Raw genomic sequence first — 22,188 nt, 5'->3', positions numbered from 1 at the left:
CGACAGGTGATACTCTGCTGCCTCCGGCCGTTCTCCTCGAGCTCCAGCGCTGGTTTTCTCTGTCTTACAGCGAGTGTTCGCTGCGGCTGTCTCACCGCAGACGCTAACTCGGGGCTGATAAGGCGGCCTAGCCCAAAGGATGCCCAGCGAATATGCTCGCCTGTTGTTTGAGAAGTCTTGTACAGTGCAGGTGCGGTGGCTCAGCTCCCCCCTCGAGGCCCCTTAGCGTCTAGTCTCCCCTATTCTGGGCCATCGCTCCAGAGGCCGGGCACTGTATGCATTTCGTACTGTCCGAAACAAGATCCTAGAAGCACGCAGCACTTGGGGCATCTCCTGAATCGTTCGCGAGAGCCTTTCCCTCCCCTTATTATTCTTTTCAGCCCACCAGGCTTCGTCGTCAACTCTCGCTCTTCCATCTTCCCCAACCTTCAGTCCCATCGTTCGAGGCTGGTGCCTCATTGCTCGTATCGTTAGGGGTCGGGTTGCTTTCCGCAAACAAAGCTGGCATTGAGCTCAATAGATTTTTCTTGTCCCTCTCTCTCTCTTTGGGGTCCCCTATTTTTTTCGTCCCCCCATTGTACCTTGCCCGTCGGGACATACGCGAGCCAACTAGACACGATTTACGAACAACAAACAATCCACCGAAGACGCTCGTTAGCATTACAATTTTCACAGCCGTCGTCTTGATACCATTTTAGAAATAGGACCATCATGGCATACAACGGTGCCGGCGGTGGCCAAGGCGGGGGACACCCGCTACAGGATCTTCCCTCAGGCAGTAGCGTGAGTAGCCACCAAAACAAGGCCCAAGGACGACGTCGAGATTAGGTCAAGCAAGGTTTGGCTAACGCTTTCCTCTTTCTCTAGTATCACTTGCCCCCCCACGAGCAAGAGGAAGAAGCTGGACGATATCTGCTGAACGAGCCCGGCGCGCATGGCTACGAGCATGATCGCCTTGGTGCCGGGACTCCTCCCGACCGTCCTGTCTCAGCTTACAGTCTCACCGAGTCTTATGCCCCTGGAGCATCACCCATCGGCACTCCTGGCTTGGGCAGCGACAATGGCTACAACCAGTACGGCCAGGGCCCGGGATACGATTTCCCCCGCCCTGCCTCAACTGTCCATGATAACGATGACGACAGCTGGGTTCAGCGACAGCAGCAGCCCGCTGGTGGCGGTCTGAAGCGTTACAACACCAGAAAGGTCAAGCTTGTCCAGGGCTCCGTTTTGAGTATCGACTACCCGGTGCCCAGTGCCATCAAGAACGCGGTTGAGCCCAAGTACCGCGATGTCGAAGGCGGCAACGAGGAGTTTATCAAGATGCGATACACGGCCGCCACTTGTGATCCCAATGACTTCACCTTGAAGAACGGTTACGATTTGCGGCCGCGAATGTATAACCGTCACACGGAGCTTCTTATTGCCATTACGTACTACAACGAAGATAAGGTTCTGCTTGCCAGAACTCTGCACGGTGTGATGCAAAACATCCGAGACATCGTCAACCTCAAGAAGTCGACTTTCTGGAACAAGGGAGGTCCCGCCTGGCAGAAGATTGTCGTCTGCTTCGTCTTTGACGGTATCGACAAGGCTGACAAGAACACCCTGGACGTGCTCGCCACCATTGGTGTGTACCAGGATGGTGTCGTCAAGAAGGATGTCGACGGCAAGGAAACCGTCGCTCACATTTTTGAGTACACCAGTCAGCTTTCCGTCACGCCCAACCAGCAGCTCATCCGACCTTCTGCTGACAATGCGCAAAACCTGCCCCCTGTTCAGTTCATCTTCTGCTTGAAACAGCAGAACACCAAGAAGATCAACTCCCATCGTTGGCTGTTCAACGCCTTTGGCCGAATTTTGAACCCCGAAGTCTGTATTCTTCTTGATGCCGGTACCAAGCCCAGCCCTCGTTCGCTGCTGGCTTTGTGGGAGGGCTTCTACAACGACAAGGATCTTGGTGGTGCTTGTGGTGAGATTCACGCCATGTTGGGTAAGGGCGGCAAGAAGCTGCTCAACCCCCTGGTCGCCGTGCAGAACTTTGAGTACAAGATTTCAAATATTCTTGACAAGCCCCTTGAGAGTTCTTTCGGCTACGTCTCTGTGTTGCCCGGTGCCTTCTCTGCCTATCGTTTCCGAGCTATCATGGGACGCCCTCTGGAGCAGTATTTCCATGGTGATCACACGCTGTCCAAGATTCTTGGTAAGAAGGGTATCGACGGCATGAACATTTTCAAGAAGAACATGTTTTTGGCCGAAGATCGTATTCTTTGTTTCGAGCTGGTCGCCAAAGCTGGCCAGAAATGGCACTTGACCTACATCAAGGCTGCCAAGGGTGAGACTGATGTTCCAGAAGGTGCTGCCGAATTCATCAGTCAGCGTCGTCGTTGGCTCAACGGTTCGTTTGCTGCCTCTCTGTATTCGCTGATGCACTTCGGTCGAATGTACAAGAGTGGTCACAACATCATCCGCATGTTCTTCTTGCACATCCAGCTTATTTACAACTTCCTCAACGTCATCTTCTCTTGGTTCTCCCTGGCTTCTTACTATCTTACCACCACTGTCATTATGGACCTTGTCGGTACTCCTTCTATTCCGTCTAACAGCACCAATGAGCATCACGCTTTCCCATTTGGAGATACCGCGACACCCATTGTCAACACGCTTCTGAAATACATTTATCTTGCATTCGTCATCTTGCAGTTCATCCTCGCTCTGGGTAACAGACCGAAGGGTTCCAAGTTCACCTATATTGCTTCTTTCATGGTCTTTGCTTTGATTCAGGGTTACATTTTGGTTCTTTCCGTCTTCTTGGTCGTCAGCGCGTTCAAGACACCCCTCGACGAGCAGATCAACTTTGACAACGGTGAAGACTTTGTCAAGAGTTTCTTCTTCGGTGCGAGTGCCGCAGGTGTCATTATTATCGCCCTGATTACCATTTACGGTCTTTACTTCATTGCTTCTTTCTTGTATCTCGATCCCTGGCACATGTTCCACTCTTTCCCCCACTATCTGTTGCTCATGTCGACCTACATCAACATTCTCATGGTCTATGCTTTCAACAACTGGCACGATGTGTCTTGGGGTACCAAGGGTTCCGATAAGGCTGAAGCTCTTCCGTCTGCCAATGTCCAGAAGGGCGAGAAGAACGAAGTGGTTGTCGAAGAAATTGAAAAGGAGCAAGAGGATATCGACAGTCAGTTCGAACAGACTGTGCGACGAGCCCTGGCTCCCTTCAAGGAGGAGGAAGAGATTGAGAAGAAGGACGTGGAAGACGGTTACAAGTCTTTCCGTACCGGTCTGGTCGTTTCTTGGTTGTTTACCAACATTGTTCTGATCATCGGTGTCACTACCGACAGCTTTAGCCAAGTCGGCTTTGTGGTAAGTAGCTTCTTTGATACGACCTCTCCTATAATGCTTCTGATAACTAACAACTACTATAGGGATCTGCCTCCAGCCGCACTGCCAGTTTCTTCAAGTTCCTTCTGTATGCTACCGCCGTGCTGTCTCTCGTCCGCTTCATCGGGTTCCTCTGGTTCCTGGGTAAGACGGGTCTTATGTGCTGCTTCGCTAGAAGATAAATTAAAAGGTCGTTTGCGACCCCGATTGAGAGTTTGCGGCTGTGGTTTTACAGGAATATACGGGTTGCCTAGTAGACAAATTATTTCATATACAGATATACCTTGGCTTGTAACGTTATTAAGGCATTAATGTTTTTAGCATGTTTCTTTGTTCACACGGGATGGAATAGGCGACCTGAGACGAAAAAAAAAAGTTTTGCAGATAGTTTGGAAGAAATTTTTGCGGTGCGCCTACTGAGTAGAGAGAAAGGATATTAGAGAGGAAACAAGGAAATCTATCTATTCAATGATTAATGATCTGACTGTGTTCATTTCGTTCTCTATGTAATATGCGCTCTCCACGTTTTGTCGCCGCATAAACTCCGGCCGCGTCAGATTACCTACGCATCTAAAATTATGGAGTAGGGTCTTATCTTATCGCAATTGTGTGACAGCATCTCGTCTCCAGCAAGGCAACATCGGTCCCCGCCGATGAACGGTTGCTTTTCCTCTTGTCCAAAACATCACTTTTGCGCGCAAACGGAAAGACTTGGTCCTCCTCTAAATCGGCGGTCGAGGCTCTGTTTTTCTCTTGCTCATCAAAAGCATTTTCATTTCTTTCGTCCTTTTCTATTCGTGCGGCTAGCCATTTCAGGATATCGGTCTCACCGGCGACATTCCAACAGCCCACGATGTTGAACATATGGTCTATGGTACTAGGCACGCGCCCTGCTTATATTCTGCCACGGAGATTCCTAACGTATAGTTATAGAAAAAAAAGCAAAAAGAAGCTGAGAATGCTGAAGGTCAGGCCGCTGGGGGAAAGAGGAAGAAGGTGACGGCGGCGCAGCTGCGAGTGCAGAAAGGTAAGCCCCCCCCAAATACCCTCCCGACCTCACTCTGCTATTACATGACAGGGTAGCTAACAGAGAGCCATTTACAACCGAAATGCAGATTTATCAGAACTATCACTCGGCGCCACGATGAGAACGGATTTCCCGGATCCTGACAACATCCTCAACTTTATCCTGAGTATCGAGCCGGACGAGGGTATGTACCGAGGGGCAAGATTCACCTTCGACTTCGCCATCAACCAGAACTTCCCCCACGAGCCCCCGAAAGTACGATGCATGGAAAAGATCTACCACCCTAATATCGACCTGGAAGGTAAAGTTTGCTTGAACATTCTGCGGGAGGACTGGAAGCCAGTGTTGAATCTGAATGCTGTCATCGTGGGACTGCAGGTAAGAACCGGCACATGCGCTTCTGCTCTTGGCCGCCCATAGAGCGGGAGAGTGGGATATCGAGTACGAGCTATGAGGCTGACTTGATGAAAATTACAGTTCTTGTTCTTAGAACCCAATGCTTCAGATCCGTTGAACAAAGAGGCTGCTGATGACCTGCGAAGCAACCGAGAAGGCTTCAAGAGAAACGTACGAACGGCCATGAGTGGAGGAACTATTAAGGGTACTACATATGACCGGGTACTGAAATAGACGTGAAGTTTTTGAGAGGAAAGGGGGGGGGGGGGGGGTCGTGAAAAGAGGATGGGCGAGACGACAACGAGAACACCCGACATACCATATAAAGGACATATATCGTCCGATATCCATTTTTCCTATATTGGAGATATGGCGCTTCCACGCCTCAGCTTCCGCTGGTGTTTGAACCAAGGAGAACATGGTGCCCAATGCTTTCTTTCTTGGCGAGACCTAGCTATGGGGTTCAACTTATCTATATACTACCTTTCATTAAGTCCATAGCACTTAGCATAGAAATACATGGCGTTCATTGCGTAATATGAGGTTGAGTAGGAGTTGGTATTTTGGGTAGAATAGCCAGCTGATTGATCTTTTGTTGTGAGGAATTAACAGGAAGTGGTGGATTACCCTACCCTATGATTTATATACGAGTCATGGCGATACGCTATGTTACGCCCTTTAGTGCAGGTAGAAATAGCACTTGGGCATATCGATATGTTGATACTGATGGCCAGTTTTAACGCTACTAGCTTCCTGCCCTGAACTGAAGTTGGCCTCCATCCGATCGGCCGCTAAACAGTTGAGGTGTGGTACATAGATGTGTAAGCTGATGCTCACACTCCCTTGCAGACTCGGTTGCTCAAAGATGATTTGCTTTATACTATACAAAGGAGACACACTCCGGAAGAGCTTACCACTTTGGCTGAAGCGACAATATTGTCTGAATGCCATTCCGAAATAGCCCGAGCATATCCTGTAGGGCATATGCAAAGTCCTAGTACGCGGTGCGACGCAATTTGAAACCTGAGCAATTCCGGCACTCCACGACCGTTGCGTGGCTCAAGACATTGATTGCATGCAATGCAATGCAGCAATAGGTAGTGGCTACCTAGAAAAAGCGTCTACGTGGTTGGCTACTTGGATAGCTCTGTGTACATGCATTCGCCTACGTAGCCCGCAGGCAAAGGCAGGGAGAGCATATTAGCAGTATGTAGTACGTTTAGTGATAATAAGTACATGATAGTATATAATATACCAGAGGCTAGGATGTAGTATTCCGGCATCTGTAGTTGCATACTGCGGCTGGTGATTCTCCGGATCACGACCGGAGCCTGACTACAATGAGACGTGGAGCCTTTTTGGAGATGGCCAAGGGCATATGCAAGGTGATTTTCGAGAGAGCGGCTCTGACGAAAGAAGACAGGAGAAGATGCAGAGGTAGAGAAGCCTCCCCTTTGGATTGTAGAGAATATATCATCATGGATAGAGGTCAATGGCTTCAAGTAATGAGAAACGTTCCATTGGACAGGGCAGCAGAAGCCAGATTTCGGCGGTTGAGGTGGGGCACGAGCTCCACGCTGCTGGAGCCTTACGGAGCAGTGGGCGCTGCAAGCGCTCATCGGATGCGTCACCTCGGGCGGTGCGAGAGTGCAGTCGGCAGCAGCCCAGGAGAGTTCTGGACAGCTTCGTGGTTTTCCAAGCTCAGCAGCAGATCAACGCTCTCAACCCACGCATTGCACAGAAAGCACCATCAATATGGCTGACCAATTGGCCGTGGGCGTAATAGTACCTACTGCGTATTAGGATCCTGCCGCAATGTTACGACGTGCTGCACACAGCACACTACCTAGTACTAATACAGGACATGCGTCTTGGTACAGTAAGCTGAGGCCTCGCTCGCTCGCACCAAGGGTCCCACCGTCGGAACTCCAACGCAAAGCAAGGCTAGCCATTGCCGCTGTTACTCATCGCACTGACTGCGATTTTTGATAAACCCTTGGCAAGCTAGGCGCAAAGCACGGCGCAAAGCACGGCGCAAAGCACGGCGCAAGCCTCTTTTTTTCACATGTGTGGGACAGGGGGCACCTCCGTTTCGACACAAAGCTGCTGGAGCTGGCGCAATTGGCACGACCGAGATCGGGCTGCTGCCACTGCGGCTTTTCCCCCACCCACCCATTCAAAAGGTAGACGATCTGTTGCTCATCTGCTCTCTTCTAAATAAACTTTCTTACTTCCTCTTTTTTTCTTTTCTTTTTTTTTCTTCCCTCTTCATCCTTCTCACACACCAGATCCCTCCTCACAATGGCCTCAAAAGCTTTCTCCAAGACCCTGCGGGCACCAATTGCCCGACAGCTGATTGCCCCTCGTGTGGCCCAGCGCTCATACACTGTTGCTCGCAGCGCCACTCGCGCCGTCGCTGCTGCTCGCCCGGCTCTGGCTGGTCTGTCTCAGCAGCAGGTCCGTGGTGTCAAGACCATTGACTTCGCGGGCGTCAAGGAGGACGTCTACGGTAAGTGCGACATTGCTTCTGCGCGCGGGAGCTTTATGAGATGGAGAGGTCTGAGCTGACAATTGGCTGTATTGTAGAGCGTGCCGACTGGCCCCAGGAGAAGCTTCTGGTGAGTAATTGAAACATGAGATAGCCCCCGAGGAGTCATGGATGCCCACTTCTTCTTCTCACATGTCTACTGCTCCACTTCATTCAATGGTGATTTATTTATGTGAGGCGCACAAACTGACCACCATTGCCTGCAGGAGTACTTCAAGAACGACACCCTCGCCCTCATCGGCTACGGCTCCCAGGGTCACGGCCAGGGACTTAACCTCCGCGACAACGGCCTCAACGTTATTGTTGGTGTCCGAAAGAACGGCAAGTCATGGAACGACGCCATCCAGGATGGCTGGGTTCCTGGCAAGAACCTCTTCGAGGTCGACGATGCCATCACCCGTGGTACCATCGTCATGAACCTCCTCAGTGATGCCGCCCAGTCCGAGACTTGGCCCTCCATCAAGCCCCAACTGACTGAGGGCAAGGTATGTGGCTAGCCTGCCCCTCCCCCTCACTCACTCGCATGGCAGCCTCCCAATTAGTGGCGTGCCATTGTTAAAGTTGCGACTAACTCGGCTGTCTGCCGCAGACCCTGTACTTCTCTCACGGTTTCTCCCCCGTCTTCAAGGACCTCACCAAGGTTGACGTCCCCAAGAACATTGACGTCATCCTTTGCGCTCCCAAGGGCTCTGGCCGAACTGTCCGCTCCCTCTTCCGTGAGGGCCGTGGTATCAACTCCTCATTCGCCGTCTACCAGGATGTCAGCGGCAAGGCTGAGGAGAAGGCTGTTGCCCTTGGTGTTGCCATCGGCTCCGGCTACCTGTACAAGACCACCTTTGAGAAGGAGGTCTACTCTGACCTCTACGGTGAGCGTGGCTGCCTGATGGGTGGTATCCACGGCATGTTCCTTGCTCAGTACGAGGTTCTCCGTGAGCGTGGACACAGCCCCAGCGAGGCCTTCAACGAGACCGTCGAGGAGGCCACTCAGAGCTTGTACCCTCTGATTGGTGCCAACGGCATGGACTGGATGTTCGAGGCCTGCTCCACCACCGCCCGACGTGGTGCCATTGACTGGACCCCCAAGTTCAAGGACGCCCTGAAGCCCGTCTTCAACAGCCTGTACGACTCCGTCAAGGATGGCTCCGAGACCAAGCGATCCCTCGAGTACAACAGCCAGCCCGACTACCGCGAGAGATACGAGGCTGAGATGAAGGAGATCCGAGAGCTGGAGATCTGGAGAGCCGGCAAGGCCGTTCGGTAAGTGACATACATACACAAGACTACATTACATCTCATTCACTTAAGGTCACCATGGCTAACATTTTCACTTTCTTTCACAGCTCTCTGCGACCCGAGAACCAGAAATAAGCAGCGCGAGTCGTGCGTTGTGGGTTTAAGAATGGTGTTGTGGGGGGGAAACATTTTGGGGTAAAATGTCATTTTTTTTGGTACCTGCATCTTGGACACTCGGCAACGATCCTGGGAGATCTGGAGTGACGAGGCATGTTGTGTTAGTTTAAAAAAAAGTTAGGGCCTTTTTATGATACCGCATAAGGGAAAATCTGAATTCTCGTTTCACGCATATTCTTTCACGCACACAAAAACTGTCTTCTCTAGTGAATCATTTGTCTTTTCCTCTCCGTGTTCTTCCGTATCGGACTGAACTCTGGGGTATAGCATCTTTCAATTAAAGATCTGCCCATGAGTCGAGAGAATGGCTCCAAAGCGGGTCTGCTCTGGCCTTGGATTGCCCTCCGGCTTCGGCGCTGCGACTCGCCCTGCGCCATGGAGCAGCATAGCTCCAGAGACTGGGGTTTTCAAAATTAAGAAGAACCCAATCCGTCGGCGTGTCTCCGGAGGGTCGGATGTCGCAATCTTCTCTGCCGGCCCGGTTCGAGCTCTTCGGCGGCGCCAAGACCGGGTTGGCATTTTGCGGCCTTCATGGCCGGAGGCTGGCCTTGGAACACTTTATGAAGTGGACGGAGAGAAGGGCGACTATATAGGTAAGGTAAGTGGCTGCAGCGTAGCTTGAGCTTTGACAATCTTTGCTATGAGTTATATAATCATATCAAAAAAAAAAATTTAATTTTTTTTTAAGCGAGAATTTTTAAAACAGCGGAAGCTGATCATTTTGGTTTCGGTTTGTGGCAAGCAAAGGGTTTTGTCTGTGCGTCGTTGGTGGGATGGCAACTAAGAACATTTAGCTAGCGTTGCCCATATTGTTTGCTGTGGTGCTTATTGTCGCTTCTGAAGAGGCGCCCATTGAATTGAGGTTGACTAATAGGATATTTTACTGCCATAAGCACGCTGCTCTATGAAGGAGATTTTTTGCGCAAACACTGACGCTTACTGCGGTGGTTGACGACAAGGCATGACGGGTACGACGCAGTGTTGACGATGGAGTGTAGTGATGGGAGAGGATAGGATAATGGTTATTTTGTATATGTAGTACTACTTGTTGAATTTAGCCCGCAGACAGTTTTTGGATCTCACGCTGTTGCTATTCTTGCTTTAACAAAGTGTTGATGCTGACGTGAAGGCAAGGCAATAAGCCTTTTGGAGATGCTAGCAGCACTTTTGTATGCTTCTGGATGGAGAATGACGCACGTCATGGCTATAAGCTGGTGCTAAAGTTTAGAGAGCAAGCATCAGATGCGGCTACGTGTCACTAATAAGCCCAAAAGTAATAGACTGCTCCGTTCAAGCTCAACTTCTCAATTGAGACACTGAAACGGGGTCTTTCCTAATTGGCAGGCAATAGTTCTCGTGTGCAGCACATAATACTACACTATTAGTCCAGGCAGTCTCGTTTATTGCTCCGCAAATCAATAAAAAACAGGAGCCTATGCCACAAGTATCGGCTACGGCTGCTCTAGGCTTCAGGATAGCCAAACCCACTCCGCATCGTCGTAATCCATGTACGAGGTACAGGCGGCGCGCCCCTTGCACTGCCTGCGTCTTCGACAGTGACCCCAGGCCGACCTGCTAAAGCTGCGTTAGTGGCGCGGCATCTAGGCCTGCTAGTGCGACCCCCTACTTCGCAGTTGGTAGTGGTACGGAGAAAGAATGAAGGTCTGGTATGGAATGTAGCGGAATAGCAGCGGGGGGCTTGAGGGGCCGCTTGTACCTGTACTTGCGCGAAAGAGTTGGCGTCGTCCTAGGTAAGTTTAGGTGCCTATTCAATGCGTTTTCAACAGAACGGCCACGACAACTGGCATCTCCAAACTTTCCCAGTCGCTTCATGCTCTTCTTTTGCACGTCTTTATATCTTTACTGATTTGGTTGCTGCTGATTTCTGACCGCCGGGAGAATACAGAGACGTGCATTGCATTGCAGGTCCGCATATCTGGGTGAGTCTCACATTTGGCGTCTTTTGGTCCTCCTTGTGATTGGCCACCTGTTACTGCAAGGCGGTGCTTCGGGAGTGCCGTTCCGAGTCGCTTCTCCAATGTGGCGAGTTGCGACGACTGCGACTCCTGAACTGCCATTCATTCGTCACCCAAGAGCTAGACTTGGCAACTCGACTTTTTTAAAATCACTGACAAGCATTTTGCAGATCGTGTTTAAATCTTCCGCCCGACCTATAAGCAAATAAACAACCCACCCCCCCAAAAAAAGGACTCCATGAGTTCATAACTTCAGCCACTTTTCCCTTTCAACTCGCGTCACATCCCTTTCTTTGCGCCGGCAGCTCCGTGAGCGCCTTGCCCTCTTTGCGCCGCCATGAGAGTCGCTTCCGTGCTAGGAATCGCTGGCCTGGTGGCCGTGTCACAGGCTACCAGGATTGCCAGGGATTACACCAAGAACGACTACTATGTGCTGCATCTCGACCGGTCAACACAGCCCAGCGATATTGCGGCTCGCCTTGGATTAACACACGAAGGCCAGCTCGGAGAGCTCACCGACCACCACGTATTTCGCGCCGAGAAGCACGATCGAGATATCGTCAAGGATGAGGTACGAGAGCGCAAAAGGAGGAAACGAGACGTTGGCGGGTACGACATCCTGGATGGAGTCCTCTTGACAACCAAGCAAGAAGCTCGTAGCCGTCTGCAGAAGAGAGTTATCCCGCCCAGGGACAATGTGCTTCCCCGCCTTCCTCAAAATCAAAAGCCTGACGATTCGGCGGTCCTCGCTCAAACAAACCTCATGAGAGACCTGGGCATCGCCGATCCGACTTTTACAGAGCAGTGGCATCTATACAATACGGTGCAGGTTGGCCATGATGTCAATGTTACTGGGCTCTGGCTCGAGGGCATTACTGGAAAGAATGCAACAGTCGCTGTGATCGATGACGGTCTGGATATGTACAGCCGAGACCTAAAGGACAATTATTTCGCCGAAGGCTCTTGGGATTTCAATGACAACGACCCGGAACCTAAACCGGTATTGTCAGACGACAAACACGGCACCAGATGCGCTGGCGAGATCTCTGCAGTCCGCAACGACGTATGCGGTCTCGGCGTTGCCTACGACTCCAAGATTGCAGGCATCCGAATTCTGAGCAGCCCTATTAGTGATGCGGATGAAGCTGAGGCCATGATCTACAAATTTCAGGATAATCAAATCTACTCCTGTTCCTGGGGACCTCCAGACGATGGCAGATCCATGGAAGCCCCTGATGTTCTGATTCGACGAGCCATGCTCAAGGGTATTCAGGAGGGCCGGGGTGGCCTTGGTTCCATCTATGTTTTCGCCAGCGGTAACGGTGCAGCGAGCGGCGACAACTGCAACTTTGACGGATATACAAATTCAATCTTCAGTATTACAGTCGGTGCGGTTGATCGTGCTGGCCAGCACCCGTATTACTCGGAACACTGCTCCGCCTTGCTCGTTGTTACTTACAGTAGTGGCGGCGGCGACGGTATAGTAAGTTTTCTTTCCCTTCTTTTCTTTCCAACCCGGTTTTAGTGGCTTACCATATACAGCACACAACTGATGTTGGGGAAAACGCCTGCTATGGAGCTCATGGAGGCACATCAGCCGCGGCACCGCTTGCGGCGGGTATCTTTGCCCTGGTCATGCAAGTTCGCCCAGACCTGACTTGGCGAGACATGCAATACCTTGCCATGGATACTGCTATCAAATTGGACGACGAGACAGACGCCGAGTGGCAGACCACTTCTGCTGGGAGACAATTTAGCCACACTTTTGGCTACGGCAAAGTCGACTCATACGGTCTCGTTGAGAGGTCCAAGACATGGCAGAAGGTGAAGCCTCAGGCCTGGTACTTTTCACCTTGGCTGCATGTCAAAAAGGACATTCCTGAAGGCAAAGATGGGCTGGCAATGAGCTTTGATGTGACTGCTGATATGCTCAAAGAAGCCAACTTGGCTCGTCTGGAGCATGTCACTGTCACCATGAACGTCGAACACACTCGCCGTGGCGATTTGAGCGTGGATTTGGTCAGCCCTGACAACGTTATCAGCCACATTTCTGTTTCTCGCAAAGGGGACAACTTTAAAGGCGGTTACGATGACTGGACATTTATGTCCGTTGCCCATTGGTAAGCTTCCCCGTTTCTTTCACAAACATTGGCAAGATAAATCGTTTGGTGCTAATCCATTTTTTTCCCCAGGGGCGAGAGTGGTGTTGGAAGATGGACTGTTATTGTCCGAGACACGGAAGTGAACAACGAAAAGGGCAAATTTATCGACTGGCACCTGAAGCTTTGGGGCGAGAGCATTGATGCCAGCAAGGCCAAGATCTTACCCATGCCGTCCGAGGATGATGATGCCGACCATGATGTGATTCAGTCCACCGTTTCGGGAGCGGCCTCTACCAAATCGATCGCAGCGCCAAGCACAACCAAATCGGCTGTCACCGCCAACCCTACAGACCACCCTGTGCGCCCAACGAAACCTGGGGCACAGCCTACAGAATCATCGACCAAACCCCAAGAAACCTCTGCCGATGAAAAGCCATCAGACACTGAGCACGAGGTCACTACCGGTACTGAATCTGCCCAAGCATCCAGTTCGACTAGCCCATCTTCATGGGTCTCCTGGCTTCCTACATTCGGAACCAAGGCTAAGATCTGGATCTACGCCGCCCTTGGCTTGATTGTCGCATTTTGCTGCGGCCTGGGCGTCTACCTCTGGGTTGCGCGCCGCCGCCGCCTTCGCAACAACCCCCGTAACAACTACGAATTTGAACTTCTCGACGAGGAAGAGACTGAAGGCCTTAACAGCGCCGAGAAGGGCGCCAATGGAGGCAAGAAGACGCGCCGGACTCGTGGCGGAGAGCTCTACGATGCCTTTGCGGGCGGCAGTGACGATGACGACGAGTTTGACGAGTATAGAGATCGATCAGCCGAGAGGCTGGCGGGACATAATCCCGATGATGAGCCGGAGCATTATGTCGTTGGTGAGGAGAGCGATGACGATGACGATGACGATGGCCATGAAAAACAGAGGCTGTCGAGTTGAATATAGACGAGAAGCGCTTCTCTTACCCTCTTGTTGTGTGTTTTTTTGAATGAAACAAAAAAGAATTTTTTTTTGAACATTAGGTATTCATTAGACGGAGTATTTTTCTTTCAATTATACCATTAATTTTTTTTTTTTTTTGGCGGTCCTCGATTAATTACTCTGTTATGCCCCTGTGGTGGTTTCTGTCTTTATATGGAATGCTTGGGCAATATTTCTTGTCTTGGATAGGGATATGTATTTCTAAGGTGTAGATACCTACCTATCCGCATACCTATGTAATAGGTATATGATAATATGAACTACTCGTGGATGGATGGATGAGGAGCGTAATTGATGCTGATGTTGGCCCTCCTGTGCGCTACGTCCCGAATGTGCCCCTGGTTTAGGCCCGGGGCTTGGTTATGCTTTGTGTCGCTGCCAAAACTATTATATGCCATTTTAGCCAGGCCATATATCCTGTGATAAGATACTTCTAAGGTGCAATAAGAAGTTGATTTATTAGACATCTGTGTCATTATTATTTCTAACTCCTTCCCACCAGGAGCATATATTTTCCTCCCCTTCAACGTTACGCCCACATATACCTCAATACCAGATCCTATACCACACTCCTTCCCTTCCCTCTTTACTTGAAAAAAAAAAGAAAAAAAATAGAGAAAAAAGACCGCTCCAGATAGTTTGTCATCAATATCACATTAAACGCGCATCTCTTAGCTCACTGTCACGCTATAGGAACAACGCCTTCCTTTTCCATCTCCATGACATATCGCTCCCACAACTCGGCAACGTCGCCGTAAAACTTGACATGAGCATCCGCCAGACCGCCAAGCTGAGCCTTCATCTCGATGCGCTTGATGCGCTCAAAGTCAGCAACCTCGCGGATCACCTCGTCGTCGAACCGATGGCTGGTTTCACGAGCATTTTCGACCTCAGTGCTGAGCTCCTCGACCCGTAGTTCCAGCTTCCTGGTGCGCTCTCGTCGGGCCTGTTCGTGATCCACTCCACGGACGTCCTCTATCTTGGCGCGGATGAAGCCGCCCGGCCCGCTTGGTGCGCCGTGGCCGGAACGTAGAGAGTCACGTTCGGACGTGGACTTGTTTAAGTACTCTGTCAGCTGTTCATAGTCAAGCTGCTTCTGTTCTCGGGCTTTAAGTAGATTCTTGAGAGCAAGAGAGAAGGCCTGCATGTCGCGAAGCGATCCGAGATAGTCCTGGTCTGTAACGTCCTTTAACTGGTGAAGGTGTTGTGCCGTATCTTCGATAGAGGCGGCAAAAGCGTGGACAGCAGACTCGATACCAGGTTCAAGGGTGATGAGTTTCTGGAATTGCTCCGCTAGATCCCGAAGATCGGTTTCTAGGTCGCCTTCTCGGCGGGCCACACGGGCAATTACCTTTTCGATATGGCCGAGGTCTTCATCAAGCTTGTCGCTCTTCTCCTTCACCTCGAGGAATCGCCTATCGGGCTGGTGGACTTTGGTGAAAGCGTTGATGAAAGTATCGGCAAAGTTGTCGAAAACGCCGCTGGAACCGCCAGGGTCGCTCGCTATGCTGCCACGAGTCGTGCGGCTCTTGACTGTCGCGTTCCAGTCGGGGCTTTCGAGGAAGCTGTGCAGAATGGTGCTCCTGCGCAGCACCGGGTGGAGCGATAGGCGGTTCAGGAACCGCTGCAGTGAGTGGGCGCGCCGTGAAGTGAAGTCGTTACCGAAGCGATCGCCGCGGACGTACTCCATGCGCTGCTTATCCGGGATTGGTGGGACGGCACAGGCCGGGTAGTCTCGCATGAGCTGCTTGAAGAGAAAGGCAAAGTCTGTGAAGCGCCTCCTCACCGTTGTGACTTCTTTCTGGAACGATGGGAATGTAGACTAAGGACATGTTGCACATTGTGTTAGCCAGCAGCGTCTGGTAGAGCATCATCTTGCGACAGCTTCAAGGCGGGGTAAGAAGGGAGAGAATGAGAGAAGAGCCAGAGCAGATAGCCGCTCGCAATCATGAATGTGGTATACGTACGTGAGTAGTGACGAGGTAGGAGACAAAGGCATCCTTGGTGCCGTCATTCTCCTTGATGGGCGACCCAACAGTGCATTCGAGCTTCTCACGACCGATGGCATTCGCCGAGCTGTTTCCAATCTCCTCTATGGGGCGCCCGGGTCCCTCGGCAGCGGCGACAGCTGCAGAGCGCGCTGCTTGATCATGTACATGCTCGCTCCAAGTGACGTTGGAGAAGTCGTCCTGGTCGTTGTCTTGGGGGCTCGTCATGGTTGGAGCATCTGACGGGAGCTGGGCTGAGTGGTGATTGCTCGGATAATGGAGGCTGAGGCTGTGAGTCTAGAGAGATGCCCGAGCGTGAGCTGCGACAATTGGATCAAGGCTCTCTCGACCCTGAAGAGGTGCGGCTTGGTTGAATGATGTAAGGGAGAGCTGCAAGCAAATGTCGAAGGCGAGAGTCGAGAATAGGTGGCGTGGATTCCGAGGCTAGCGAAGGCGTGGGCTGTCAGTTGGCTGCAGCGACTTCTTGAGGCTGTGTGAACGCTGCGCGCAATTAGCAGGTACATAGACTACATGCTCCAGGTTCCACAGCCGTCTCAGGTACATACGCGGGATGGGATTTTCGAAATGCGCATAGCATCAGCATCGAAGTGAAGCCTTCATTTGCGAGTGAAACAAGTTGGTAGGAGCATTGATCCAGTAGGAGAATTTGGAATTCGCTTTTCAAAATCCCATTTTCCTTCTCTGCGCAAAAGCTGAAGCGCCCGCATCTGTTTCTCTTGCCCGGATTTGGTGCCTGCTGGATGCTGCCTTCCAAGTTGGTACCTGCGTGGGCCATGATGACGCAACAGCCTCGCGGCCACCACTCACGATTGGCGGCGCTTTTGCTGATCACGTTGCGATATCGATGCTTCCCTTGTACACTCTATTGTATGTACACAATAATTTTAGCTTTTGCTGTAGCTATAGACTTTTTATCCTTTTTTTTTTTCCTTATCTGATTTGAATTTGGATTTGGATTTGGTCATGTATTCATCACGTAACAATTAACACGATCAAGCACATAGTAGTAAAGCAATTATAATGATATGTGTAGTCTATTTGTTGTTTCCTGGTTGTGTCGAGATGTCTATGCCGCCCGCCGCCCAAATAAGTTTCCATGTTTGCATCATCCAGCTTATTGTTAGTTAGTTTAGTAACATGACCCCTTATCCATCCGGGTATGTTGTAATAAGCCCATTGTGTACATATGAAATAAGAATAACAATTCGTTTGACTGCCGGCGCTATTGCGTACGCCGTGTATTTGTCTCCTTTACGATTTTTTTTTTGGTCTTTTTTTATTCTTTTTTTCTTGACATGTTTGTTGTTTCATGATCTGTCATTATTTTTGCTCCTTGGCAGCGGCCTTCTGCTTCTCAGACTCAATGACTTTGATCTGGTCCAGCTCAGCATCAACCATCTCGCCAGCTGGCTTCGTCTCTAAGCCACTCTCAGCGGCGGACAGTTGTCGCTCTTCCTTCTCGTCAATGTCGTCGACATCACGGGGAGTGGCAAAGCCTGTTGTCTGGCTCTCCTTGTTCTGCATCTCTTCCTCTTCAATGAGATCCTGCTGCTCTTTGACGACTTCAAGACGCTGTTTGTTGGTAGCGGCGCCCTCAGCGTTGTGGACTTCCAGCTCAATCTCGTGGAAGAGCTCCTCGGGGATGGAGGAGAGCACACCAACAAGGGCCTCAATTTGGCTCGAGCCCTCGCCGGATCCTTGGCCGTACATGTAAGCATTGCTTAGGACCAGCAGCGTAGAGGGAACGCCCTCCTTGAGACGCAAGTCCAGCCAAGTCTGCAGATCAGCCCTCATCCTAGCAGGGGACACGCTGTGTGTGCGAATACCGCGGGCAGCGCATGCCAGCTGCAGCTCTGCAACGGTTAGGCTGTCAATGCCCTCATAGGCGATAGCCTTATCATCGCGCTTGATTTGACGCATGCGATGACGGATCTGGTATCGCAGCATGGCGTCTGTGCCAAAGGTGTTGAGACCCATGTAGCGGCACATGGACACCAATTGGGGCCGTGACAGGTTATCCAGAGTCATGTCATCGCGGAAGACCTTGCACACCTTGATAACGTCCTGGTCAGTGGGCGCTTCTCCAGTAGATCTGACCTTGCGGAAGAACTTGGCAAACTCTTCCTTCTGAGCTGTCGCCTGGCTCAGGGGAAGGCCGGTCTCTTTCAGTGTCTGTCGAATAAAGCTGCTGACCTCCTTCCTCGTAGACCGCAACAGGGTAGCTTTTGCCTCCTTGGATTTTTGGCCCTCAAACGTGCTGGGGAGCATGTTGGGGAAGAGCTTCAAGGCCAGTGGCAGCAGAGCTTCACCCAGGGGGACGATGATGAAGATGGAGAAGGGAACGAGCCGGCCCAGGTCTTTCACAGTGCGCTGAAGCTGCTTATTTTCCCTGCGGGTAAGCTCGTAGCCGGCGGCCATCTTGAGTGCTAGCCTCCAGCTGATACGAATCTCCGTGGCAAGGAGCTTGCTTCCATCCCAGTAATGCTGGGCTTCTTTCTTAACTTTTTGCCAGGTCGTCAATTTGACTTCCTCTTCTTTTTTCTTTGTGAGCTCCTTTTGCTGAGCGTTCTCGTCTTTCTTAGCTGCCAGCTCTGTCGATGATGCCTCATCGGCGGTCTTGCCAGCTTGCGCAGCAGTCACTGATCCATCCTTTGTCTTTGCATCGGCATCAGATTTCTTAGCAGCACTCGAGGGGTCCTTTGGCAGCGGCTTCTTAGCCTGCTCGGCATTGAATCCTGGGGGCGGTCCAGACGGCGCATCCGGTCGATGAGGCTCGGTTCCCAATTGGCGCAATGGGACCAGCAGGGCCAAGGCGGGAATCTGGGTCTGTCGAGCAATATGTCTGGTGATGAGAGCTGGCGAAACGCCTCTGGATAGATGTCTTGCTTCGGAGAGAGTCAACAAACACTGCGGTCCTGTAAAGGAGACATGGAACAAACTTACATGGGCCAAGCAAGGGGTTGCGAACTACAGCCCTGCGGGCGAGGCTGGATGAGGCGCTCATTGCGAGCAGATGTGAGAATTACAGACCGAGGAAGACACAAGATTCGATTACAGCGACGACGAAAAACCGGCACAACAAATATAAAACAGAGAAATGGGGGGATGAATTGAAGTCGAATGTGGCGGATAGGAGGGATGATGAAGGGAAAGAATATCGAAGGAACCAGGCCAGGGTCTACAAGAGTACAATCCAGTCTGCTTTTGGTGCGCCACACGTCAAGAGGCCGGGAGCTGGCATGCCATAGGCTGGATCAGAGTTTCCAGCGGCAGATTTGGTGGAGCCGTTGGGCTGAAGCCATACGGCAGGCGAGATCACGTGACGTAATATCTCCTGAGTGCCTGAGTGAGACGGGCTTGCAGAGAGTTGAGGCCTTATTACATAATACGAGAGCGCTGATTTGCGTGTCGCGGCCTCGGACATGCCGGACTTTGGGGGATGGAAAAAGTGTAATGCATAAGTATGCTTTGCTGGCAAGAGATTGAGTGCGTTTGCTTCGGGGGTTAAGGAGAATGCGAGGGCGCAGTCGGTGCTACTAACATGCAGCGTTCTACAGGCCTACAAATAGCAGATGCTGGTAGACATTGGCAGACGTTGTCATCTGTGGGGAGATATGCACGAAACTCATCATTGGGCTGTATATGGCTCTGGGTTATTCCCCAGACTGAGCGTTGGGTTTCCTTGCCTGGAGTACAGTACATGAACCTGTGCTGTGTCGGGCAATGTGTTCAGTGCGGCAACGTGAAACAATGCAATTGCTGGTTCATATACCGAAGATAATATGGATTGACAAGAGATTAAATGGCAAGCAAGGAGTTAACAAGGCCATTTTACAGAAGCAAATGCTCAAATCATAGTCTGGATTTCTATGCTCTGTAGCAGGGGCAGCAGGGCATAGTGATGCTCATTCTTCGTACTCTTGATTGCTGTTCTCGGCCCCTCTACCTCGCAGCTCGCACGCCTTAGAATGATTGTCGGGCATCTCTCGTTTTTGCTGGAGATTGCTCGGTAAATGCTCCCATCGTGGCCCGACTGATCGCCGGAGCCCAAAAGTGAAACACGATTGTTATGAGCCCAGACAAGATGGGAACCGGCCAATTACCACACAGCGAAGGGTTGCCAAGCAGCAGAAACAGCCCATGTTCTCATCTATTGTCGTCTCGGAATTATTATAGGCCCAGTCAGTTGCCCATGAACGGAAACCGGAAGGCAGACGAATAAACAAGCACGGGCATCCTCATCGTCTTTATACTACCGCTAAGCAGCAGAAGTGGAATCTCATTGGTATCATGCTTCACTCTCTCTCTCTCTCTCCAACAGATGGCATTTGGCCCTTTTGGGCTCGGACCGCCACGGACCGAATTGTCCGCACAGCCAGCAGACAGCGTCTCTCTGATAATTACTGCTTTGAATCAACTGCCCTGCGGATAAATGGCGTGACGGACGCTTCGTCGCACAAGAGTTGCGATTTGCGACCCGGGCGAGACCCGCCCCAGCTTTGTTGAGCCGTCCGCTGGCCCAAGAATCGGCGCATCGAGAACAGGCAGACACCGGCTATTAGCAGCTGGTAGCGTCCCTGCCCGGGGGACCCCTCCATCAGCGCACGTTGCGGCAGCGTCAGTCTTCCCCGCCGCGGCGTGCCTGCGCACCGCTTTCAGAGCAAGTTCCAGGGCGAAAACCCTCCGAGCCCCCGTCAGCGCTTCGCTTTCGGCGCAGTTCCAGGGCGCCTTGGCTCGAATCTGGCGCCTCTGGGCTCGTGTGTCCCGTCCGGAGTTTGGAGCTAAGCTCTCAACCAACGCTGGGGCTGCTGTCTCTGTCTAGCAAACAGACATTCAGCCCACCATCTTTTGGCCGCCCACAAAGTGCCATCGGCTGTCACCGCACTGTCTGTCCCGGCCTATGCAGCGCCGTCAGCCACCGTGCGGCGCTTCTTCGGTTCCCACATGCTGGGCTGGACCCCCGCCCGTCCCGCCATGGCAGGGCCGGGTCTTTATCGACAACTCACTCAACATTATTAACACGTCCTTCCCTCGCGCTCACTCGATTTCCCCGTTCTGTTTTCTGCTTTGTCACCTTATATATATAATATCCTTTCGTTCCTTGTCTGCGGTAGACGGCTTGTTTTACATACAGTAGTCGTGCTGCCAGGCTACATGTCTGTTTAACTTTTGCTGTTCTACGTCAAGATTTTTATTTTTTCTTTTTTTTTTTTTCCTTTGACGGGCCGTCTTCGGCGTTGCTTACGCGCAACACTGTAACGTTTGATACCTCGCCATCTCCAACCTCTAGACTTCAGAGAATCATATCCGCCTCGCCAGTTCCAATCTCGTCTCTACGTAGACAAATAAGACATCTTTAATTTCCTAGAAATGCAACTCAGGAGAGCAGCACGAGTAATTCTAGTTGGCGCGCCCGGCGTGGGCAAGGGGACGCAGAGTGAGAGGCTGTTGAAGCGCTTCCCTCAACTCAAGGCCATCAGCACAGGCGACCTTCTCCGCCACAATGTCAAGAACAGGACGCCTCTCGGTAAGTCAAACATTCGTAATTACTATCCCATACTGCTGGAAGCTAATCATTCCCTCCTCAGGCATCATGGCTGAAAACACTATCAAAGCCGGTGGCCTGGTCGCTGACGACTTGATGCTTCGTCTAATCTCAGGAGAGCTTCGATCCCGAGGCTGGCTTTACGGAAACCGACCTCCGGTCATGACACTCTCTGCCGAGGCAACCTCTACCGAAGGCTCCTACAGCTCCTCCTCCATGGATCACTTTAGTTCAATGCCTTTCCAAATAGATGAGCACGCCGTTCCACAGGCTTCAGAGGATCCTTCTGCGTCTTTCATGCTGGATGGCTATCCCCGAACCGTCCCCCAGGCCGTCACCCTCGACAAGATCGTTCCCATGAACCTTGTCGTTTCCATCCAGACTCCCTTCTCCGTTCTTCTCGAACGCATTGCCGGCCGATGGGTGCACGAGCCTTCCGGCCGCGTGTATAACACAACCTTCAACCGGCCCCGCGTTCCTGGTCGCGACGACGTTACCGGCGAGCCCCTGGTCCAGCGCCCGGATGACAACGAGGAGACCTACCGCGCACGCTTCAAGAAGTTCCAGGAGAACAGCGAGCCGCTGCTCAACCACTACGCCAAGAAGGGTGTCTTGCTCGAGGTCGAGGGCATGAGCAGCGATGAGATCAGCCCCAAGCTTTACGAGGCCTTTGAGCGCCGTTTCGCTCGGTAACGGCTTAATTTCTAAGAGAGGGACCCTTTGAACTATTCTTCACTATTTTCTTCAGCGGCCTTTTCAAGCTTCTCGGTTGGCATTCTTGCTTATTTCTGGCGACT

The 22,188-nt window shown here is 51.6% G+C and overlaps 8 protein-coding genes across 8 annotated transcripts; 6 read left to right on the top strand and 2 right to left on the bottom strand.

Moving 5' to 3' along the window:
- The first annotated feature begins 21 nt into the window (after positions 1 to 21).
- Positions 22 to 3,885, top strand: CHS1 (Chitin synthase, class 1). The gene is made up of 3 exons (XM_024900194.2): positions 22 to 783; positions 868 to 3,378; positions 3,441 to 3,885. The coding sequence occupies exons 1-3, from the start codon at positions 712 to 714 to the stop codon at positions 3,576 to 3,578; spliced, it is 2,721 nt and encodes a 906-aa protein (XP_024760503.1). The 5' UTR covers positions 22 to 711; the 3' UTR covers positions 3,579 to 3,885.
- A 172-nt stretch (positions 3,886 to 4,057) lies between these two features.
- On the top strand, positions 4,058 to 5,346 carry UBC12 (NEDD8-conjugating protein ubc12). Its single transcript, XM_024902545.2, has 4 exons — positions 4,058 to 4,270; positions 4,330 to 4,423; positions 4,512 to 4,801; positions 4,901 to 5,346. Exons 1-4 carry the CDS (start codon positions 4,250 to 4,252, stop codon positions 5,051 to 5,053), a joined length of 558 nt encoding a protein of 185 aa, XP_024760502.1. The 5' UTR covers positions 4,058 to 4,249; the 3' UTR covers positions 5,054 to 5,346.
- Positions 5,347 to 6,390: 1,044 nt separating this feature from the next.
- On the top strand, positions 6,391 to 8,949 carry ILV2_2 (Acetolactate synthase, mitochondrial). The gene is made up of 5 exons (XM_024906723.2): positions 6,391 to 7,328; positions 7,406 to 7,437; positions 7,574 to 7,852; positions 7,957 to 8,624; positions 8,708 to 8,949. Exons 1-5 carry the CDS (start codon positions 7,121 to 7,123, stop codon positions 8,733 to 8,735), a joined length of 1,215 nt encoding a protein of 404 aa, XP_024760501.1. The 5' UTR covers positions 6,391 to 7,120; the 3' UTR covers positions 8,736 to 8,949.
- A 132-nt stretch (positions 8,950 to 9,081) lies between these two features.
- TrAFT101_005982 (uncharacterized protein) lies at positions 9,082 to 9,561 on the top strand (the record flags this gene model as incomplete). Its single annotated transcript, XM_066127627.1, has 2 exons — positions 9,082 to 9,375; positions 9,520 to 9,561. The coding sequence occupies 2 exons, from the start codon at positions 9,082 to 9,084 to the stop codon at positions 9,559 to 9,561; spliced, it is 336 nt and encodes a 111-aa protein (XP_065983740.1).
- A 1,062-nt stretch (positions 9,562 to 10,623) lies between these two features.
- Positions 10,624 to 14,277, top strand: TrAFT101_005981 (uncharacterized protein). The gene is made up of 4 exons (XM_024910631.2): positions 10,624 to 10,717; positions 10,924 to 12,236; positions 12,296 to 12,873; positions 12,946 to 14,277. The coding sequence occupies exons 2-4, from the start codon at positions 11,091 to 11,093 to the stop codon at positions 13,793 to 13,795; spliced, it is 2,574 nt and encodes an 857-aa protein (XP_024760500.1). The 5' UTR covers positions 10,624 to 10,717; positions 10,924 to 11,090; the 3' UTR covers positions 13,796 to 14,277.
- Positions 14,209 to 16,553, bottom strand: ATG24 (Sorting nexin-4). The gene is made up of 3 exons (XM_024908185.2): positions 16,392 to 16,553; positions 15,805 to 16,326; positions 14,209 to 15,659 (listed from the first exon to the last, which is right to left on the bottom strand). The coding sequence occupies exons 2-3, from the start codon at positions 16,051 to 16,053 to the stop codon at positions 14,520 to 14,522; spliced, it is 1,389 nt and encodes a 462-aa protein (XP_024760499.2). The 5' UTR covers positions 16,054 to 16,326; positions 16,392 to 16,553; the 3' UTR covers positions 14,209 to 14,519.
- Positions 16,554 to 16,873: 320 nt separating this feature from the next.
- On the bottom strand, positions 16,874 to 19,012 carry TrAFT101_005979 (uncharacterized protein). The gene is made up of 2 exons (XM_024902544.2): positions 18,790 to 19,012; positions 16,874 to 18,731 (listed from the first exon to the last, which is right to left on the bottom strand). The coding sequence occupies exons 1-2, from the start codon at positions 18,848 to 18,850 to the stop codon at positions 17,167 to 17,169; spliced, it is 1,626 nt and encodes a 541-aa protein (XP_024760498.2). The 5' UTR covers positions 18,851 to 19,012; the 3' UTR covers positions 16,874 to 17,166.
- A 2,204-nt stretch (positions 19,013 to 21,216) lies between these two features.
- On the top strand, positions 21,217 to 22,084 carry TrAFT101_005978 (uncharacterized protein; the record flags this gene model as incomplete). The annotated part of the gene is made up of 2 exons (XM_024909847.2): positions 21,217 to 21,373; positions 21,435 to 22,084. The coding sequence occupies 2 exons, from the start codon at positions 21,217 to 21,219 to the stop codon at positions 22,082 to 22,084; spliced, it is 807 nt and encodes a 268-aa protein (XP_024760497.1).
- Positions 22,085 to 22,188: the final 104 nt, after the last annotated feature.

Source organism: Trichoderma asperellum, chromosome 3 (genome assembly GCF_020647865.1).
Source record: "Trichoderma asperellum chromosome 3, complete sequence".
Taxonomy (NCBI): Eukaryota; Fungi; Ascomycota; class Sordariomycetes; order Hypocreales; family Hypocreaceae; genus Trichoderma; species Trichoderma asperellum.
Note: the sequence above shows the minus strand (reverse complement) of the source record. Positions and strands in the feature narration are given on the sequence as shown.

Excerpts from the sequence above, each read along its gene's own strand:
- CHS1 (XM_024900194.2), top strand. The coding sequence starts at position 712 with ATGGCATACAACGGTGCCGGCGGTGGCCAAGGCGGGGGACACCCGCTA. Across the intron at positions 784-867 it reads ATCTTCCCTCAGGCAGTAGC|TATCACTTGCCCCCCCACGA; the intron begins GTGAGTAGCCAC and ends CTCTTTCTCTAG. Across the intron at positions 3,379-3,440 it reads TTAGCCAAGTCGGCTTTGTG|GGATCTGCCTCCAGCCGCAC; the intron begins GTAAGTAGCTTC and ends CAACTACTATAG.
- UBC12 (XM_024902545.2), top strand. The coding sequence starts at position 4,250 with ATGTTGAACATATGGTCTATG. Across the intron at positions 4,271-4,329 it reads TGTTGAACATATGGTCTATG|AAAAAAAAGCAAAAAGAAGC; the intron begins GTACTAGGCACG and ends GTATAGTTATAG. Across the intron at positions 4,424-4,511 it reads GCAGCTGCGAGTGCAGAAAG|ATTTATCAGAACTATCACTC; the intron begins GTAAGCCCCCCC and ends ACCGAAATGCAG.
- TrAFT101_005979 (XM_024902544.2), bottom strand. The coding sequence starts at position 18,850 with ATGAGCGCCTCATCCAGCCTCGCCCGCAGGGCTGTAGTTCGCAACCCC. Across the intron at positions 18,732-18,789 it reads CAACCCCTTGCTTGGCCCAT|CAAGACATCTATCCAGAGGC; the intron begins GTAAGTTTGTTC and ends CTCTCTCCGAAG.
- ATG24 (XM_024908185.2), bottom strand. The coding sequence starts at position 16,053 with ATGACGAGCCCCCAAGACAACGACCAGGACGACTTCTCCAACGTCACT. Across the intron at positions 15,660-15,804 it reads CCTACCTCGTCACTACTCAC|TCTACATTCCCATCGTTCCA; the intron begins GTACGTATACCA and ends ACATGTCCTTAG.
- TrAFT101_005981 (XM_024910631.2), top strand. The coding sequence starts at position 11,091 with ATGAGAGTCGCTTCCGTGCTAGGAATCGCTGGCCTGGTGGCCGTGTCA. Across the intron at positions 12,237-12,295 it reads GTGGCGGCGGCGACGGTATA|CACACAACTGATGTTGGGGA; the intron begins GTAAGTTTTCTT and ends TACCATATACAG. Across the intron at positions 12,874-12,945 it reads TTTATGTCCGTTGCCCATTG|GGGCGAGAGTGGTGTTGGAA; the intron begins GTAAGCTTCCCC and ends TTTTTTCCCCAG.
- ILV2_2 (XM_024906723.2), top strand. The coding sequence starts at position 7,121 with ATGGCCTCAAAAGCTTTCTCCAAGACCCTGCGGGCACCAATTGCCCGA. Across the intron at positions 7,438-7,573 it reads GGCCCCAGGAGAAGCTTCTG|GAGTACTTCAAGAACGACAC; the intron begins GTGAGTAATTGA and ends CATTGCCTGCAG. Across the intron at positions 8,625-8,707 it reads AGAGCCGGCAAGGCCGTTCG|CTCTCTGCGACCCGAGAACC; the intron begins GTAAGTGACATA and ends TTTCTTTCACAG.